Raw genomic sequence first — 19,502 nt, 5'->3', positions numbered from 1 at the left:
AAAAAAAAAAAAAAAAAAAAAAAAAAAAAAAGAGTAACTCAGCCCACATTTCAAAAACATAATGAAGGCAAGGTAACCTAATTTACACTGATATCACTGGGTGGCAAGGGGAGTGGCTCTTCCTGCTTTGTAGGACAACTGAACTCTGTCTGAAACAGCCTCTCGCCCTCTGTTATCAATGATAAACTGTCCTCGAAACCTCCCCGAGGTCTGACCCCTCCCTCATCCTCCCTGTCTTTGAAAGGAAGCCATGTAATTAGCTGTCTCTGCTAGTGGATATTGCTTTAACGAATCAAGAGCTAACATTCATTAAGCATTTTCCACATCCCCCATCGGTGGGCCAGTTACTATACACACACAGGCACATACATACACGTGCTCTGTCATCCTTATTATCACCCTCGTTTCACAGATGAGAGAAAACTAAGCTCAGGGCTTGAATAATTTTCTCAATTGGAATTTTTTTTTTTTTTTTTTGCGGTACGCGGGCCTCTCACTGTTGTGGCCTCTCCCGTTGCGGAGCACAGGCTCCGGATGCGCAGGCTCAGCGGCCATGGCTCACGGGCCCAGCAGCTCCGTGGCACGTGGGATCTTCCCAGACCGGGGCACGAACCCGTGTCCCCTGCATTGGCAGGCAGACTCTCAACCACTGCGCCACCAGGGAAGCTGTCAACTGGAATTTAAATCATATTTTCTCCCTGAACAAAGAGCATTTGGCCTTACTTTAAAGAGTTGGGGTGAACTGAAAACCTCACCGATGAAATCCACTCACAAGCTAACCTTAAAAAAACACAACCCCATCCAGTTGTACACGTATATCATGATCTTCACCTTGACTCCTGTCTTGAAAACAAACTTGGAGGACAGGACGTAGGGAAGGATCAAGTATATTACACTCTTCCATCAAGGCTAAATGTTTTTAATGATACACGAACATCCTCAGATATTTTCCTCTGTAAAATTAATCAGTTCACGCCAATGCATCAACTCCAGTGCTCCAGCTCTGCTAAGCAATTGAATGACAGGTGTGGATGCATAATCTATCCACTCATTTCCCCCCAAAGCACCTGGTCCAGCTGTCACCATGCATCACTGTTACAAAAGCTCAAAGACACAGCTGCGCGCCCACGAAGGTTTATCCAATCAGCTGTCAGAGGACATTGCAGCTCTCTCTTTTGCAGACCATTTTTCACCTGTGATTCCAGCAAAAATGCTTGTTCTTTGATGAACGCTTAACCACTTTCCTTTCAGGCTTAGGACTTGGAACTGAATCAAAAAACTATCAAATCCACTACTGCCCATCTCTGGGAGACCAAGGATGGCGAAGCCAAGGCAGAGCCACCTAGAGGATCCCATGACCCAGTAAGCCAGGATGCCCAGGAACGGAGCCACCCCAGGGCAGCAGTCTCTCTGTCGTCTGGGGTTTTCAGCAGCTTCTGCAATGCTCTTGCCCCTTTTCAACAGAGCAATACATAATCATCCTATAGCTTGTCCTAAATGCTAGGAGAGCCTCGGGTATACCTCGAGAGTCGACAAAGATGAATTTAATTCAAGAGTTAGATGTATTTCATGTAGCCCAATTACTTAATAAAGTATGATGCCTGTGATTACTGTCACTTTATTAGTTAGAATATGTACTTGAAAATCAGAACTTCCTTGTTTCCAGTCACTGGAGAGCAAAACATTCACAACACATCTATTAAGAAGTACTTGCTGGCAATGACAAATATTCAGTAGAATTTCAGAAAAATACACATTGACTGGAACTTTGGTATGACCAGACATTTCAAACGTTAAAAGAGTTCAGCCATCTTCAAATCCCAGAAGCTCCTTATCAGCACGAGTTAATGATCTAAAGCTTGCGATCTGGATAAACAACAAGGTCCTGCTGTATAACACGGGGAACTATATTCAGTATCCTATGATAAACCATAATGGAGAAGAATATGTATATCTATGCATAACTGAATCCCTGTACAGTTATACTGTACAGTGTGAATTTTGCTGTACAGCAGAAATGAACACATTATCCATCAACTATACATCAATAAAACAAACTTAAAAAAGTAATAAAGCATGTGATTAAAGGCTGTACAACCTCTCCCTTCCAACAAGCCCTCTACAAAGAAAATACCAATAGCAGAGCATCTGAGATAGCTGAGACTCAACTTTAAAACAGACTGCAGAGAAGACAAAAAAAAAAAAAAAAAGGTGGGAGTTCAGAAAGTCTGGATGAGTAGGGAACTTAGATGAATGAGGATGAGCGGCGGTTGGGGGAGAAATACATGGAATCCGAGGCAGGATCCAGAGTCGACAAAAGGTTTGAGGTACAGAACGGAAGGGGCTCGGAGGGTTGACGAGGCAGGGATAGAGATGTGCTTTAAGTTTTTACATGTCTATAGAGAGCCTACTGTCAAGTTTCATATTCAGCAACATGCAGTAACAGTGAGGCCGCGCTTCAGGGTTAAGCTAAAACTGGGGCACTGGGTGAGGTGACAAAGGACAGCGCCGGCCCGGGGCACTCACCGGCCGTTGTCGCGGCCCACGCCCCACACGCGGATGCTGGCGATGGGCTGCGTGTGGAGCGCGCTGTGGTCCATGGGGTCCACCAGGCTCAGCGTGTCGTTCTCCAGGACCAGGTACATGTCCTTCCCCTGGGAGTCAACGAGAAGACAGGTTACCTTCCTCACGAAACCACACGTCCTCGGGATGTCTGTGGCTACCTGGGGGTGTCGGTCCAACGATCAAAAATTCACCCTTGTCATTTGTTCTCCTAAGGGAGAAATATCCCCTCCTGATTAAAAGATTCATACATCTTTCACCTTCCCCTCACATGCCCAATTTCTCTCTCCTTCTCCAAATCCTCTGAAATGTGTCCCTAGCCTGCTTTCTAGCTGGTTCTTATCTTTAATTATTTACACTTTGAATCTTTAAGAGAAAAGGCTAATGGCGCGTTCCCTGGAGAATCTGGCCTCTTACTGACTCCAAGTCTGTCATCCTCTCACAACCCCTCTGTCCCCATTACCTCCCCTCTGGCCAGACCCTACCAGGCATCCCCTTGACGCCCTTCCCAGGTCCACAACATGTCTGTCTCTTCTCAGCTTTTACACCACTTCTTATCTGTGTGATCGGTGCCCCAACAGCTAACGCTGAAGTGGCTTTATCACATCTCAGATGTTATGCGACGGGCTTCAGGTTCCTTGGCTCGTGAGTGCTCTAACTTGCCTCACAGCTTGGTTTTATTATCTGTGATTAGCAGATGGGAAAACTGAGGCTTATAGGTTAATTTAAGTAACCTGCTCACGGCCTAACACAGAAGCCGCGAGGCCTTTAGCTGCGCATGTGCTGTTGTGATACCAACACGGGGGAGGCTGAGGTTTCTTGCATCACTCTTCAGGTTTTGGTCTCCTGTCTCCCCACATATTGGCTCTTTGAGGGTAGGAATGCTAGGTCATCCAACTTCACTCCCTTTGCAAATCCTCAGGCATCATTTAAAGAAATTATTAAACTGTCCACTGAAGGTCACGGTCAGCCCAGATGCCGTGGCGTGGACGCTAGGGCGGTCTAGCAAGGCAGCACAGTGAGGCTTCCTGGCAGATCTTCAAATCCAAAGCAGGACAGATGCTCCTTGGTCTGGTTTTTGAGAACGATATTTTAGGTCCCCATCAAAGGTCCTCAGAGTAAACACAAGCTCTGCTGCCAAAGTGGCAGACATGGGTGTTTTGGTGCCTCTGCTAGTCAATGTCCAAGCCAAGCGTCTACAGATGAGATCCAGGATGAGCTGACATCATCCCCCTACCCTGCACCGAGCTGGGTGGTGCATTTCTTTTGGATTGATTCAGCTTAGAAACCACAACTGGTCCACACAAAGGCAACACAGGCCATCTTCGTCAATGACCTCCGTCGACAGTCATTGTATTACTGGACAGAACCGGTGACAGCTGCCAGCTGGTCATCTGAAGTGAGAATGGTTGGCTGAGTGTGCACTATCCCTGAATGAAAACGCATCGTGGCTTCTGTTGAGTTCATTAGGCACACTCGTGTCTTCCCATATGTGCCCTTTCCCTTTTCTCACGAACACTCAGCAACTCCTGGTTGACCACTGTAAAGTCTTGCTAATTGGTTTTTGTAACCCAAACGACCAATGCTTATGCAGGTGTCATCTAAAGATGGGACACTCATCTGAAAGTCATGACTTTATTTTCAGTCAGCCGATCAACAAACCTTTAAGGAGTTGTGCTGTGCGTGGTGAGGCAAGGCAAAAAGTCACAGCTCGTAACCCTAAACACTGAGCTGTACTTTATATGCTATGAACTAGAAACACTGCTTGAAGAATTTATCGTTTCGGAAGAAGAGGAAAGGACTGAGAAAAATAGGAATGGCCTAGCGGGGGCTCACTAGGTGGGAAGGCATAGCAGATTTTCAGGCATTGCTGGCCCATCCAAAGCGTTCTTTCCTGCTGGAATCGTGCCAACTGGAGATTCCTTTAGAATCTTACTTAGCTCTTCTAAATAACTGGTGGTATTCATTAGTCTCTCAAACAGCAGTATAGATTACGCCAGCCGTCCTTCTAAATCCTAGCTGAGATCTATGCCTTTGGTAGAACAGCATTTTGAATGAAGGAGAGAGAAGACAGATGGATAATTGGGTGGGAGAAATAGGCCTGGGTATTGGAAAGGTAATGCAGTGAAAGGATAATAGAGGCAAATACCAAAAAAGTGTCCTTTTTTTGGCAGAAGAACATTCTTCCTCCTCCCCCACCCCCATGCCTGGGATCTAAAAATCTGGTTGGCGATGCAGCTCAGCCCCATTCTAAAGCAGATGGACTCTATCATGCGGAGCCTTGGGAACCTACCTCCTGCTATGACAGTGCTGCTAGGATAAAAGGTGACAGGGGCTCCTAAGAGCCCAATCAAAAAGCAAACTTCCGCTGCCAGTGCTCTTAACTGGGGACTGATCGAGTGGATTCACGCGGACCACTGTCTCGTGTTGCTCCCAATGTGCTTGTTGTTCAGGTCTCAGAGCTTGGTAGGAATATGGCTTTTCCAATTTCATGTGACTTTTATACAAATTTGGTATTTTTACTCATTACTTTCTTTTCTGAAATGATCTCAACTAACATTTCAAACTGGAATTGCTTTGTTCATCACAGTCAGAAAGAATACACAGGTATCAATTCCAAGACTCATGTACGAGGTGGATTTTCAGATCGCAAATAAAGAAGACTGTATTATAAAAGGATGATGTGTCAACTTTTAGAGAAGGGGCAACAACATTTTGGGGTGTATATGTGGGGGTCACGTTCCCCTTCGAGAATGTATTTTGAGAGAGGTATGGGTCTTCTTCCCAGAAAACTGCTCTTGTAGATCAGCTATGCATGGAGGTTAGGGGGTTTCTGGGCCCTTAAGTCCATCCATGGATCCTTGGGGACTCAGGATACCAAAGTAGATCCTGTCATTTAGACACCAAGAAATGCCCTCTCCCAGGGCCCCAGTCCTCAACGGGCTCTGGCAGGGCTAATAGGTAAATCACAGGTGCATCATGTCTACACCAGCTGCCTTCACGGGAAAGGGACCCCGATAAATACCTTCATCAGCCCTCAGTACCAAATCTCTCGGCTCTCAGAGCTCTGGGGTTTCGTGAGGAGCAGTGGAATGCAAGCAAGTCTGCCATTGATGATTTTCACCTGTTACTTACCTCTCCCCAAATGCCAACTGTATCACGGATGTCATTTTTGCAGTAAGAAAGCTGCCTGATGCAGTTGTTGACGGCAACACTACTCTTGCCAGGGGCGAGGTCCTCCTCTGCCATTTCCACCCACCCCAGAGAGCGCACAGCAAAACACTAGGAGGAAAGTCAGAGAACAGGAGATTACTCACTGGCCACAGGTCAACGTACCTTAAAATCCTCTACAAGGTGTACTCAATGCGTCTTTAATTACTACAAAATGTTCAATCATCTAATTTAGCAACGAATCCTAGATTGTTGGAAAATTAAATTGTGGCTACTTTTTGCCATTAAAAAAATGTAGTAGGACTTCCCTGGTGGTGCAGTGGTTAAGGATCCACCTGCCAATGCAGGGGACAGGGGTTCGAGCCCTGGTCTGGGAAGATCCCACATGCTGCGGAGTAACTAAGCCTGTGTGCCACAACGACTGAAGCCCACGCGCCTAGAGCCCGTGCTCCGCAACAAGAGAAGCCACTGCAATGAGAAGCCCGTGCACCGCAACGAAGAGGAGCCCCCGCTCGCCACAACTAGAGAAAGTCTGCGTGCAGCAACGAAGACCCAATGCAGCCATAAATAAATAAATAAATTTAATTTTGAAAAAATGTAGTAATAACTATCTTCTTGCCTAACTTTCTCTCTGTGTGTGTGCGTGTGTGTGTATGCTTGTGAGTGTGTGAGTGTGTTCAGGTTTTTTTTCTTAGAACAGATTACTAGAAGTAGAATTACAGGGCTAATGGGTATAAACATTTCTAAGCACCTGTATCTAGTATAAGGCAGGGTTTTTTTTTTTTATAGTAAGAAATGTAACCCCTGTGAAATTTGTTACTTGTTAAGCACCTGGGAGAAAGAATTAGCTACATGTTTGTCACTTGTTTCTTTCTTTTTTTTTTTTTTTTTGCGGTACGCGGGCCTCTCACTGTTGCGGTCTCTCCTGTTGTGGAGCACAGGCTCCGGACGCGCAGGCTCAGCGGCCATGGCTCACGGGCCCAGCCGCTCCGCGGCATGTGGGATCTTCCCGGACCGGGGCACGAACCCGCGTCCCCTGCATCGGCAGGCGGACTCCCAACCACTGCGCCACCAGGGAAGCCCAGTCACTTGTTTCTAATAACAATGAGGCAAAATGTATTCTCTAATAACCAGAAATAAAAAAAAAAAAGAGGAGAGAAAATGTGCTTTCATGATAATAGATCTCAGCATTTGTTACTAGCACCAAATCCTGAAAGCCTGCAGAATGGATGGACTTGTGAGATACCTTAGAGCACAAATTCCATTTATTCTTTTACCATTTAGAGATATTTGATTTGAGATCACACTCCTTGTCTTCCTTTTAAAAGTTCAGGTGTTCAATTTTAAGAAATATAGAAAGTATCTTATCCATATTGTAACAAGCAAAAAATCCAAAAATTTATAAAGAAAGAAGTTCCTGGGACATACGAGGGTGATCTGGCTAGAGCATCTGCCTAGCTGTTAATCACCAGGTTTACCAGGTGGCTGGAACTGCGGTTTCTCACTGCGACCTGTGACCCGGGTCTCCTCCTGAGCTGCACATCAACTGAAGAGACCACCTTTTAAGGACAGGAGGGCAGATAAGGTGCCACACTTCTGTGGAGCCAACAGGCTGTTTCTCAAAGAGTGTCTTCTGAAGTTCCCCAAAGTGAACTTCATAATACAATGAAGAAATGCAGCCAACTGTCCCAAAGTGACCACATTCATTCTAGTTCAACCTTCTCTGTTTCAGACCCCACACCCAAACTTGGGGCCTCCTTCCTGAATTGCTAATCACACTTTCTCAGGGGAAAACAAAACACGAAAAGACCAAAGACAACCCGGTTACGCTAACAGAAGGTGGATCCTCACGTCCTAAAGGGAAGGACCGAGGTACCTGCATCACCGCCCGGAGTGGAACGTTTCCTGCTCACTGACGGTGCACATGAAGCCTTTTACAAATACACCAAAAAGAGAAGGTCATCCCTACAACAACCGCGAAAGCTACTCAGGACCCTGTGTCCTGGGGAAAGGTTCTGGGAGATGTCCTCACATTTCACGTGCTCATGTGTTTCTGTTGGAGAGCAACTGCCCAAGGGGAAGAGGATGTCACAGGTGCAAGGGCAGCCCCTTACCCAGAACTTCATGGGGCTATGCCCAGGAACTTCCCTCCCCTGTTGGTTCCCAACATAGTCCCTCGTGAGTAAACTCACAATGCCACAACCCAGCCCTCCCCCGTCATTTTCATCTTGTCACGTACCACCTTGTAATGGAAAAACTCAGCTTTTCCGCCTTTACCAAATGTGTGGAGGTTTTCCTCCACACCAACAAGCGATTCTCAGACACCAGTAGGGTGTCCGAGAATTCAACTCAATTCTGACACCATCTACCTGGAGAGAGCGTCAGATCCCGCAGGTTAAGGGCTCAGTTCTACAAGACTGTCCCCCCAACAACTGCCCGCCCCACCTCCTGCCTCCGCCAACTTCACATGCCAACCCCAAGTCCAGGGTGTCGCCTGTACTTCTGGCCGACCAGCTACAGATCGAGGTTCGGATGACCCCCTTCTTGAGTTCAATTAATTTGCTAGAGTGGCTCACAGAACTCAGAGAAACACTTTGGATACCAGATCACTAGTTTATTATAAAAGGACATAACTCAGGAGTAAATAGCCAGAGGGAAGAGATGCACAGGGTAAGGTATGGGGAGAGGGCCTGGAGCTCCCATGCCCTCCCCAGGCGCCACTCTCCCCGGGTTCCACGTGTTCGCTGGCCTGGAAACTCTCTGAACCCTGCCCTCTGGGTTTTGTGGAGGCTTCATTATATACGTGCGACTGATTAAGTCACTGGCCACTGGTGGCTGAACTCAACCTCCGGGCCCTCTCCCTTCCCTGGAGGTGGGCGTGGAACTGGAAGTCCCAACCCTCTAATAAAATGGTGGGCTCCACTGGCAACTAGCCCCCATCGTTAGGTGAGTTCTAGAAGTCACCTCATAGGTATTTAGTCATTTAATCCTCTCCTCAACCCTGTGAGGTCGATACGAAGTTACTGTACCCATTTCATAGAAAGGAAAGTGAGTGAAACACAAGGCTGATAAGCGGTGGACCCAGGATGCAAGTTAGGCAGCGCGACTTCTGCGCCCTCACTCTTAACCACGCTGCCATATGCCTGAGAGCTTGCTGGAGGGACAGCATCCGATGGGGCTGGGTCCACAAAAGAGGCACAAGAACACAGCCAGTGATGTCAATACACTTTGAGTGTACCTGGCCCAAGAGCAGGGACAGCCTAAATTATAATCTTGGCTCTGACTTACAGGTACTGTGATCTTGGCCGTATAACTTACGGAGTCCCAATTTTTTTCGTATTTGCAAAAATGGGAATAATAATGATAGCTAACTCAGAGGGTTCTTACAAGGAGAAAACAACATAATACAGGCAGAAAACCTAGCACACAGAAAACACTCCATGAGCATTGCTGAGTGAAAGAGCAAATGAATATAGTGTCACATACATCCTAAAAGAAGTCATCAAAGGAGGAAAATGAAAGGAGATTTGAAATCAGCGTGACCCTATGCTCTAATTATCCTCAGGAGGGTTCTGATTTATCTTTGTTGCTCTGGAAAAATTATTAAGAGCAGCTCCTTTTACTCTTAAAAGTGTCCTAATTTGTATAATAAATTATTATAATTACTCTAGCCAAAATTCCAGTGATGAATCTGGTAAAGTTGCAGGATACAAAATTAATGCACAGAAATCTCTTGCATCCCTATACACTAATGATGACAAATCTGAGAGGGAAATTAAGGAAACACTCCCATTTACCACTGCAACAAAAAGAATAAAATACCTAGGAATAAACCTATATAAGGAGGTAAAAGACCTGTTTGCACAAAAACTGTAAGATACTGATGAAAGAAATTGAAGATGATACAAACAGATGGAAAGATACACCATGCTCTTGGACTGGAAGAATCAATACTGTGAAAATGACTATACCACCCAAAGCAATCTACAGATTCAACGCAATCCCTATCAAATTACCAATGGCATTTTTTACAGAACTAGAACAAAAAATCTTAAAATTTGTATGGAAACACAAAAGACCCCAAATAGCCAAAGCAGTCTTGAGGGAAAAAAACGGAGCTGGAGGAATCAGGCTCCCTGACTTCAGACTCTACCTACAAAGCTACAGTAATCAAGACTATGGTACTGGCACAAAAACAGAAATATAGATCAATGGAACAGGATAGAAAGCCCAGAGATAAACCCATGCACTTATGGTCAACTAATGATGACAAAGGAGGCAAGGATATACAATGGAGAAAAGACAGTCTCTTCAATAAGTGGTGCTGGGAAAACTGGACAGGTACATGTAAAAGAATGAAATTAGAACACTCCCTAACACCATACACAAAAATAAACTCAAAATGGATTAAAGAACTAAGTGTAAGACCAGACAGTATAAAACTCATAGTGGAAAACATAGGAAAAACACTCTTTCACATAAATCACAGCAAAATCTTTTTGACCCACCTCCTAGAGTAATGGAAACAAAAATAAACAAATGGAGCCTAATGAAACTTAAAAGCTTTTGCATAGCAAAGGAAACCATAAACAAGATGAAAAGACAGCCCTCAGAATGGGACAAGATATTTGCAAACGAATCAACGGACAAAGGATTAATCTCCAAAATATATAAACAGCTCAAGCAGCTCAATATCAAAAAAACAAACAAGCCAACCCAAAAATGGGCAGAAGTCCTAAATAGACATTTCTCCAAAGAAGACTTACAGATGGCCAAGAAGCACATGAAATCTGCTCAACTTCACTAATTATTAGAGAAATGCAAATCAAAACTACAATGAGGTATCACCTCACACCAGTTAGAATGTCCATCATCAGAAAATCTACAAACAACAAATGCTGGAGAGGGTGTGGAGAAAAGGGAACCCCCTTGCACTGTTGGAGGGAATGTAAATTGATACAGCCACTATGGAAAACAGTATGGAGGTTCCTTAAAAAACTAAAAATAGAATTATCATATGACCCAGCAATCCCACTACTGGGCATATACCCAGAGAAAAACCATAATTCAAAAAGACACATGCACGCCAATGTTCATTGCAGAACTATTTACAATAGCCAGGTCATGGAAGCAACCTAAATGCCCATTGACAGACAAATGGATAAAGAAGATGTGGTACATATATACAATGGAATATTACTCAGCCATAAAAAGGAACAAAATTGGGTCATTTGTAGAGACATGGATGGATCTAGAGACTGTCATACAGAGTGAAGTAAGTCAGAAAGAGAAAGACAAATACCGTATGCTAACACATATATATGGAATCTAAAAAAAAAAAAAATGGTTATGAAGAACCTAGGGGCAGGACAGGAATAAAGACGTAGACGTAGAGAATGGACTTGAGGACACAGGGAAAGGGAAGGGTAAGCTGGGACGAAGTGAGAGAGTGGCATGGACTTATATACACTACCAAATGTAAAACAGATAGCTAGTGGGCAGCAGCCGCATAGCACAGGGAGATCAGCTCATAGCACAGGGAGATCAGCTCGGTGCTTTGTGACCACCTAGAGGGGTGGGATAGGGAGGGTGGGAGGGAGATGCAAGAGGGAGGGGATATGGGGATATATGTGTACATATAGTTGATTCATTTTGTTATACAGCAGAAACTAACACACCATTGTAAAGCAATTATACTCCAATAAAGATGTTTTTAAAAAATAAAAAATAGAATGTGAAAAAAAAAAAGAATACTGGCTGCTTTTTTGTCCTTGAGTCCAAGAATACATGGATTTCAAAAGACAAGAGCCCTCACAATATGATTACTTTTCCGTATGTAATTTAGTATCTGATCTGAGAAGCTTCACCGCTGGTCCCTACGGACAAAGGAAGGGGAAACGGGTTTATGGAAGGGAAACTCCACTAAACAGCGAGCTCCGTTTCCTTTCAAAGAACCAAGCGGCAAAGAGCAACCTGCGCTATTTGGTGCTGCCCTCGTGTGGCTAGGAAGGTTTATAACCAACACCACTTTTCCTTAAACTCGGGAATTAGAATCAGCTCTGTGAATAAACACTCATTTCAGAGAAGAGGAGGAGCTCAAAATATTCAATCAAAATATGTAATCAAATGTTTAATCAATCTGACTTTTCAAATACTTTTTTTAAAGTTACCTGTTGGTCATTTTACTTATTTTTTTAACATCTTTATTGGAGTATAATTGCTTTACAATGTTGTTAAGTTTCTGCTGTATAACAAAGTGAATCAGCTATATGTATACATATATCCCCATATCTCCTCCCTCTTGCGTCTCCCTCCCACCCTCCCTATCCCACTTTTTTCAAATTTTGCAAAAAATATCAACATTTGTACTTATATTAATGCTCATTTTTCAATAGCTCTTTACCAAAAGGGCAAAAATGAGTAATGGATGGTTCAGGGTATGGACTGTGTCATCAGATGGATCTAGATTCAAGTCATGACTTTGCTACCTACCAGCTGGTGACTTTGGGGAAGCCACTTAGGTCTCTAAGGCTTCATTTTTTCATCTGTAAAATGGGAATAATAATAGTACCTATACTTTATAGTATTGTTGTTGGACTAAGTGAGATAATGCAGGTAAAATATTTAGCATAGTGCCTGGCATGTAATAAGAACTCAACAAACCTTTATTATGCTATTGATAAATTTTAACTTTTTCTCTACGTGTGGATTTTAAAGATTTCTCTAGTTTAACAGATCTCAGCCAAAGCTAAAACACCCAGAGGGCTTTGTTAAAACACAGAAAACTGGACACCATCCCCATCGTTTCTGATTCAGCGGTCCCCAAACCTGCATTTCTAACAGCCTCCCAGGTGACACTGAAGTTGCAGGTCTGAGGACCACGCTTTGAGAACAACTGCTGTCCACAGACGGCCCCTTCCTTACTCAAAGTCATGCTGTTCCTATGACTGGAAAGGCGAATCTGGCAAGTTAGTTAACCTCTCTGTGCCTCAGTTTCCTCGTCTGTAAAAGGTGGGTACTAAAAATCCCTGTCTCACAACAACCTATCTATGCTGTGAGGATGAACAGGGCAGGGTTTGCCGCTGTGCCTGTTGCTGCTGTTAGTTATTACGAGCCTTTAGGGAACCAGGGTCATGGCTGAACTGGGAGGGACCCAGCTCTTGGCTTGGGGCTTCCTTCTCTCCCACCGGGTTTCTCTCCCCCGCCCTGGAACCAACTGTCATATCCTGGTTGGAAGCACACATCCTGTTTCATCTTCTGTTTCTTTGAGTCCTCTATTAATAGAGACTGACGCCTGGGGAGAACCTCTTCCTAAGACATGTGTCGAGGGGTAGAACTCAGTGCCAAGCCTTGGTTTCCAGGGCCAGACAGTCCCGGGTCCGCGTTCCCATCAGTGGGAGCTCAGCCTCCACGAACCTAAGTTTACTCAGTTGCAAAATGACAATAACCGTAAGCTCAGAGCACTTCCGGGAGAGCCAAAAAGCAAACAAGGAAGGTCAGGGCTGGGGCACTGCAGGCCCTCAGCAAATGTTCCCTCTCTTCTCTCTCTGGCTGCAGGAGACCCTCTCATGGCCGCCTGTGTTCTCCCACAGGCCTTCCACTTCTCCTTGTCTGAGCTTCGACGAGGACAAGCAAGATGAGAGCCTGCTGGCAGAAAACTGGGGGCCTCGTTCCTAGACCACGAGGTGGGGCAGGGGATGGAGGAGGGGAGAGACGAGGGAACTGGAGCTCCTGGAGCTACAGTCGGACACAAACCTTGCCTTCTCCCAGGCGAGCCAGCCTCCGTGCACGGCACCAAAGAAGATGCTGCTCAGATGAGCGCAGTCTGTGAAGTAGCGCATTTGAGGCCCAGAACACAGTCAGTGCTCTACATAACTACGGAGGGATGATGACGAAAAAGTAAACGATACCAGAATTGACAGCGACACTAAATTATAGGTATGAAAAAACTGAGAAAATTTAAGAGAAGAGCTACAATTTGGTCTAGCGCTACAAATGTAATCCTAATGAACTCTCACTTATAGGAACTGCTTACCATTTAAGCCTAATTACCCTGCAGCACAATAACCACTGTGCCTTCAAGTCAACAAACGTTTACCGAGTGCCTATTAGTTCCTGGAGACATAGAGAAATGAGTGCGACGCGGGGTAGACAGAGTGGGAATCCACGACACGGCAACGAGAAATAAGGGGACGCAGAGGCCCACGTGTGCGTTGGTTGCTCATGGAGGGAGGAGCCTTTTTTTTTTTTTTTTTTTTTTTTTTTTGCGGTACGCGGGCCTCTCACTGTTGTGGCCTCTCCCGTTGTGGAGCACAGGCTCCGGACGCGCAGGCTCAGTGGCCATGGCTCACGGGCCCAGCTGCTCCATGGCATGTGGGATCTTCCCGGACGGGGGCACGAACCCGTGTCCCCTGCATCAGCAGGTGGACTCTGAACCACTGCGCCACCAGGGAAGCCTGGGAGGAGCCTTTTAACTCACAGAGAGGGAGTTATGGACAGCTTCTGGAAGGAGATGGTGTTGAACTGAGCCTTGTAGGATGGATGGGTTCATTCGTTTCACAGAGATTTACTGACACCTGCTATATGCCAGGTACTGGAGGCACATCAATGAACCAAAGAGGCCAAACACTCTGCTCTGAGCAGTACTGCAAAAAACTGGAAGGGCGTATTTGTTTGGCTGTGACACCAGAGGTCACACAGCTCTGTGGACATGAACCACAAAGAGTAAGGTACAGTGGTATGGGGGGAGGGGCTGTGAGCACCGTGGTTTAGGGCCCAGGTTTTCACGTCACTGCCTTGGGATCCAATCCCAGGCTGGCCACTATGAGCAGTGTGATCTGAGCCAAGTTACTTAATCTTGGTGAGCCTCAGTTTCCTCATCTGTTGCAGTGAGGATAGCGGTATGGACCTCCTGGGGGTACTGGCATGATTAACGGGAAGGCTTATGCTAAGAACAGGGCCTGGTCCATCGGGAATGCTCACGGAAAGGTGGCTACTGTTTTCACAAGGTCTCTGATCCCTGTCAAAAGTGTCAGGATTGAGGAACACCACCAACAGTCAGGCAGTCAATCCTGTTTCGTTTTTCCAACTAATGATCTAACCTCACTACGGCTATACCTTGGGTGCCTGGGGGTGGGGAGAGGCCCAGGGCCTGGGGAGGAGCAGGGGGTGGAACCCTCAGGTCCACCTAAGAGTCCCCGGACCTCGGAGAGCCACGGATGGGGCTTCAGCAAGTTCTAAACCTCCTGCAAATACTTCCAAAAGTATGTGTGTGTTTGCATACTGCACAGCCTCTGGGGGAGCACAACCTCGGAAATGGCAGGCACTGCCATTAAAAAGAAAGGTGAGGGAGGTCCAACAGCCAGTTTTGAAAACCAGTGACTGTTTTTGATGCAATGTAAGCCCCCTCGATATTACCCTTGATGCTCCAGCAAAAGTCTGCTACAGAGATGGCTGACGTCAGGAATTAAGAGAAGGGTGTACTCCTCCCCTGGGGAGATGCTTGGTGGAGGAAAAGTAGTGGTGGAGGCCTCAGAGTGGAGAACAGGGAGTCAACACAAGAGAAACATAAGCCCAGGGAACGGGCAGAACTGTGCTGGGGAACCCATGGACATCGCAGGACACGAGACTGGGATTCAAGCCCATTTCACCTGGATTCTAAGAGCATATCGATCCTGCTGCTGCCTGAGCTACGCAGAGCTGCTCTGCGGAGACTCTTTATATCTGTGCTCTTGGGGTCAGGTGGAAAAAAAATAAAGATGTTCTCACTGTATGTGACTATGAGGAAGGACCTTTTGAATAATCATACATCCCACGTAGAAACTGTGAGAGAATCCTTTTTTATTTCATCCTGGTGGCCACAATAACATACCCATTTAGGGTACATTCATCATATTTGACAGCCTACGTCCTGGGATCTCTCCCTAAGGATTCAGAACAGCCCTCTGCCCTTTCCCTTCCCAGTTACTGCATCAGAGACAGCACGAACCTGACTTCTGCCCACAGGCCGATCGCTGGACCATCCAGATTTTTTTTTTTTTTGGCAGTACGCGGGCCTCTCACTGCTGTGGCCTCTCCCACTGCGGAGCACAGGCTCCGGATGCGCAGGCTCAGAGGCCATGGCTCACGGGCCCAGCCGCTCCGTGGCACGTGGGATCTTCCCAGACCAGGGCATGAACCCGCGTCCCCTGCGTCGGCAGGCGGACTCTCAACCACTGCACCACCAGGGAAGCCCGACCGTCCAGATTTTGCCAAGAAATAAGGCAGCCAGTAAACGAAGGGCTGTGACCTCAAATGACTTTCAGAGTCTGTTCTAAAAATCCATAGGCTTTTCAAGGTTCAGAATATCTTCCCTGGACATGGCTTCCGTGATAGGGAGGTCTTCAGCAAATCAGAGTTTGTGGTCATGATACACAGGAATGTAGATCATTGTCATTACGGACACAGTTTGAAATAAAATTAGGCTTCATCTGCTACTGCTTTTCTTTGAAGCACAGAAATGCTTTCTAAATCCAGCATCTCAATGGGCTCGGCCAGAGAGGTGCCTGGGGACTCTGGAGTGGAGCATGACCCAGTTCTCCATCTGGCTGAAGCAAAGAATCAGCCTGATTAATTATTCAGCACGGCAATGACCTCGGCAGCCAGGGAAGACCCAGAGAGCATTTCTACACTGACCCCAATGAGCACTTCAGCTGTTCCTTCTGTTTCTCCCCGGGCTGTCTGCAACATGGTGAGCATTCGGGCAGAAAACAAGACACCTGGCCCTTTGGGGCTCTGGGCCCGCAAGTGCCATTTACTTAACTCTCCCTCTTGCCTATTTTTCAGAATAAGATCACCCTACTGGAAAGATACATCCTATGCTAACATTCTATGCTGACAGCTTCTGCTACAAAGAGGACAGTCATCATAATAACTACCACGCATGTGGTACTTACAGCGTGCCAAGCACTAAGGACTGATCCATAATTGAAATATCGTCTACAATGCCCGCCTCCCTGCCTGCCTGCTCCCCTGGTTCCTGGTGGTCAGTTCATGGAGGGGGGTTCCCAGCAGGGGGTCAGCGCTGTCTCTAGTAAATAATGGGCTCCGTTCCTAGTAAACACTCTGGAAACCTACAAGGTCAGAGGGCAGGAATGCCAACCAGATTCCCTATATTCAGGAAATGCTCAGAGCATGCACAATGACAGGGACTCAAAGCTAAATTATCTGATGGAAGAAGGGGAAGGTGCACCACAGTTTAGAAGCAGTGCCCGCAGTCACCTCTCATGCACAACGTGGAGCCATGCAGGTTTCTGAGATTTAAGGCTTCGGTGACTTTAAATCCTCAAATGAAAATGTAAGGATTCTTTCAAAGCCCTGTGCCTTGATTTCTCCCTCTTTGTGCCATTCCCCAAGGCAGCTCCTGCCTGCGACGACTATTCCGCAACTGCTCCTTCTGCTTTATAAAAACGCTTGCTGACTCACCACTCTACCACATCAAGAAAAGCAATCATTCTGAGATTTACCGGAAACGAGGTTTGAACCACTGATGTGCCGAAGGGCATGCGCAAGGGCAGTCACACTGGGAGGACCGAGATCTGATTCTGCATGACTTTAAATATTTAACAGTCTCTGGGGTGTCTCTGCTTCCTCACGCCTCCTCACTGCACGGTCTCTTTGGTGGATGAGCTAGTCCAACTGGGCAGAGCTGTAGCCTGGGTTCCTCCTCTCCCCTCAGGTTGTGGGGGTGGGATTCACGCTGGGGAGTGGGACGGTGCCAGTGCACTGGGTTTTGACTTTTAACTTCAAACACACGTTTGAGCAGCACTGAAATCATGACACCAACAGGTCTTGCTTTTAATTTAAGACATAAGACATGCATTTTTGCACAGCAGTGAAATCATGATATCCATATGCCTTAAGCATATTTCTAAGTGTTTATTATTGTCTTAAACACAGTATTCTCACTGCAGCACTATTTACAATAGCCAGGACACGGAAACAACCTAAGTGTCCATCGACAGATGAATGGATAAAGAAGATGTGGCACATTTATACAATGGAATATTACTCAGCCATAAAGAGAAACGAAACTGAGTTATCTGTTGTGAGGTGGATGGACCTGGAGTCTGTCATACAGAGTGAAGTCAGTCGGAAAGAGAAAAACAAATACCACAGGCTAACACATATATATGGAATCTAAAAAAAAAAAAGGGTTCTCATGAACTTAGGGGCAGGACAGGAATAAAGACGCAGATGTAGAGAACGGACTTGAGGACAGGGCGGGGAGGGGGAAGGGTAAGCTGGGACGAAGTGAGAGAGTGGCATGGACATATATATACACTACCAAATGTAAAATAGATAGCCAGTGGGAAGCAGCCACAAAGCACAGGGAGATCAGCTCGGTGCTTTGTGACCACCTAGAAGGGTGGGATAGGGAGGGTGGGAGGGAGGGAGACACAAGAGGGAAGAGATAAGGGAACATATGTATATGTATATGTATAACTGATTCACTTTGTTATAAAGCAGAAACTAACACACCATTGTAAAGCAATTATACTCCAATAAAGATGTTAAAAAAAAAATTCTCAGTAGTGCTTAGGTGAGGGGATTTCAGAACGAGAAGGAGGAGGGAGGAAATTTGCATTTATTTTGTTCCTATGAGAGGCTCTTCATTGATTACCTAATTCAATTTAGTTTAATTCTCACAATGAAGTGAATGAGGTATTCTACCCATTTTTGAGAAGAGGAAACTGACTCCTAAAGGAACCCTGGCAAGTTTAAGGCTTCATAAAACATTTTGGAAAATCTGACTTTGCGGCACTGTGGTCGTCACACTTGATGCTAACTAACACTTGTGAATGTGGTGGTGAGGAGGGGGTTGAAGTGGGCGAGAAAGAGGTGGCGGACAACAGTGTCACATGCAGCATTTATTACGAGTGTCTGTGCACACATTACACAACGAGTGGGAAAAATCCACTTCTCCTTTACTACTCACCCAGAACGCTTCACTTCTGACCCTTCTCGTCACCAAATGTGAGGGGGGTTTTCCCCACTCCAAGCAAGTCTCTGCAACACCAGCTGGGTGTGCTACAATTTAACTCAATCCTGACACCATCTGCGTGGATAGAGAGTCAGATCCCATAGGTTAAGGGCTCAGACCCACAAGGCTGCTTGCCCCACACACCTGCTCAGACACCAACTGCAAGTCCAGGTTGTCACCTGTGCTTCTGACCAACCAATCGGCTACAAATTGGAGGCTCCCGTGACCCCCTCCTCGGGTTTGATTAATTTGCTGGAGTGGCTCACAGAACTCAGGGGAAGTTTACTTACTAGCCCACCAGTTTATTATAAAAGGGTATAACTCAGGAACATCCAGATGGAAGAGGACAAGGTGTGTGAGAAGGGCGTGCAGCCTCCAGGCTTTCTCCAATCATGCCACTCTCCCAGCACCTTCACGTGTTCCCCAACTCAGAAGCTCTCTGAGGCCTGTACTTTAGGGGGTCTTCATAGAGGCTTCACATGATGAAGGTATGATCAATCATTAACTCCATTTCCACCTCTCTCTGGAGAATGGGGGTAGGACTGAAAATTCCAAGCTTCTAATCATGGCTTGGTCTTTCTGGTGACCAGCCCCAATCCAGGAGCCTACCTAGAGTCACCTCATTAGAACAAGACACTGCTATCGTCCAGGAAATTCCAAAGGATTTAGGAGCTCTGGGTCAGGAACCAGGGGCAGATACATGTGTGTGTGTGTGTGTGTGTGTGTGTGTGTGTGTGTGTGTGTGTGT

At 46.1% G+C, this 19,502-nt stretch overlaps 1 protein-coding gene across 15 annotated transcripts in view; it reads right to left on the bottom strand.

The window, feature by feature from the left end:
- Positions 1-19,502, bottom strand: part of APBB2 (amyloid beta precursor protein binding family B member 2) — a 376,970-nt gene that overhangs the window by 66,969 nt on the left and 290,499 nt on the right. For 14 of the 15 annotated variants that reach the window (XM_027103089.1, XM_027103091.1, XM_027103094.1 and 11 more), the window contains 2 exons: positions 5,698-5,844; positions 2,527-2,654 (listed from right to left, as the gene is read on the bottom strand). In XM_027103089.1, the coding sequence (XP_026958890.1) occupies positions 2,527-2,654; positions 5,698-5,844 (275 nt within the window). Of the gene's footprint in view, positions 1-2,526; positions 2,655-5,697; positions 5,845-19,502 lie in introns of those variants that run through there. The other variant, XM_027103103.1, reaches the window with a different exon arrangement.

This window comes from Aethalodelphis obliquidens, unplaced genomic scaffold (genome assembly GCF_003676395.1).
Source record: "Aethalodelphis obliquidens isolate GAN/ISIS:26980383/991018 unplaced genomic scaffold, ASM367639v1 scaffold6, whole genome shotgun sequence".
Classification (NCBI taxonomy): domain Eukaryota; kingdom Metazoa; phylum Chordata; class Mammalia; order Artiodactyla; family Delphinidae; genus Aethalodelphis; species Aethalodelphis obliquidens.
The sequence above is the reverse complement of the archived record's forward strand: the minus strand, read 5'-3'. Positions and strand labels throughout refer to the sequence as shown.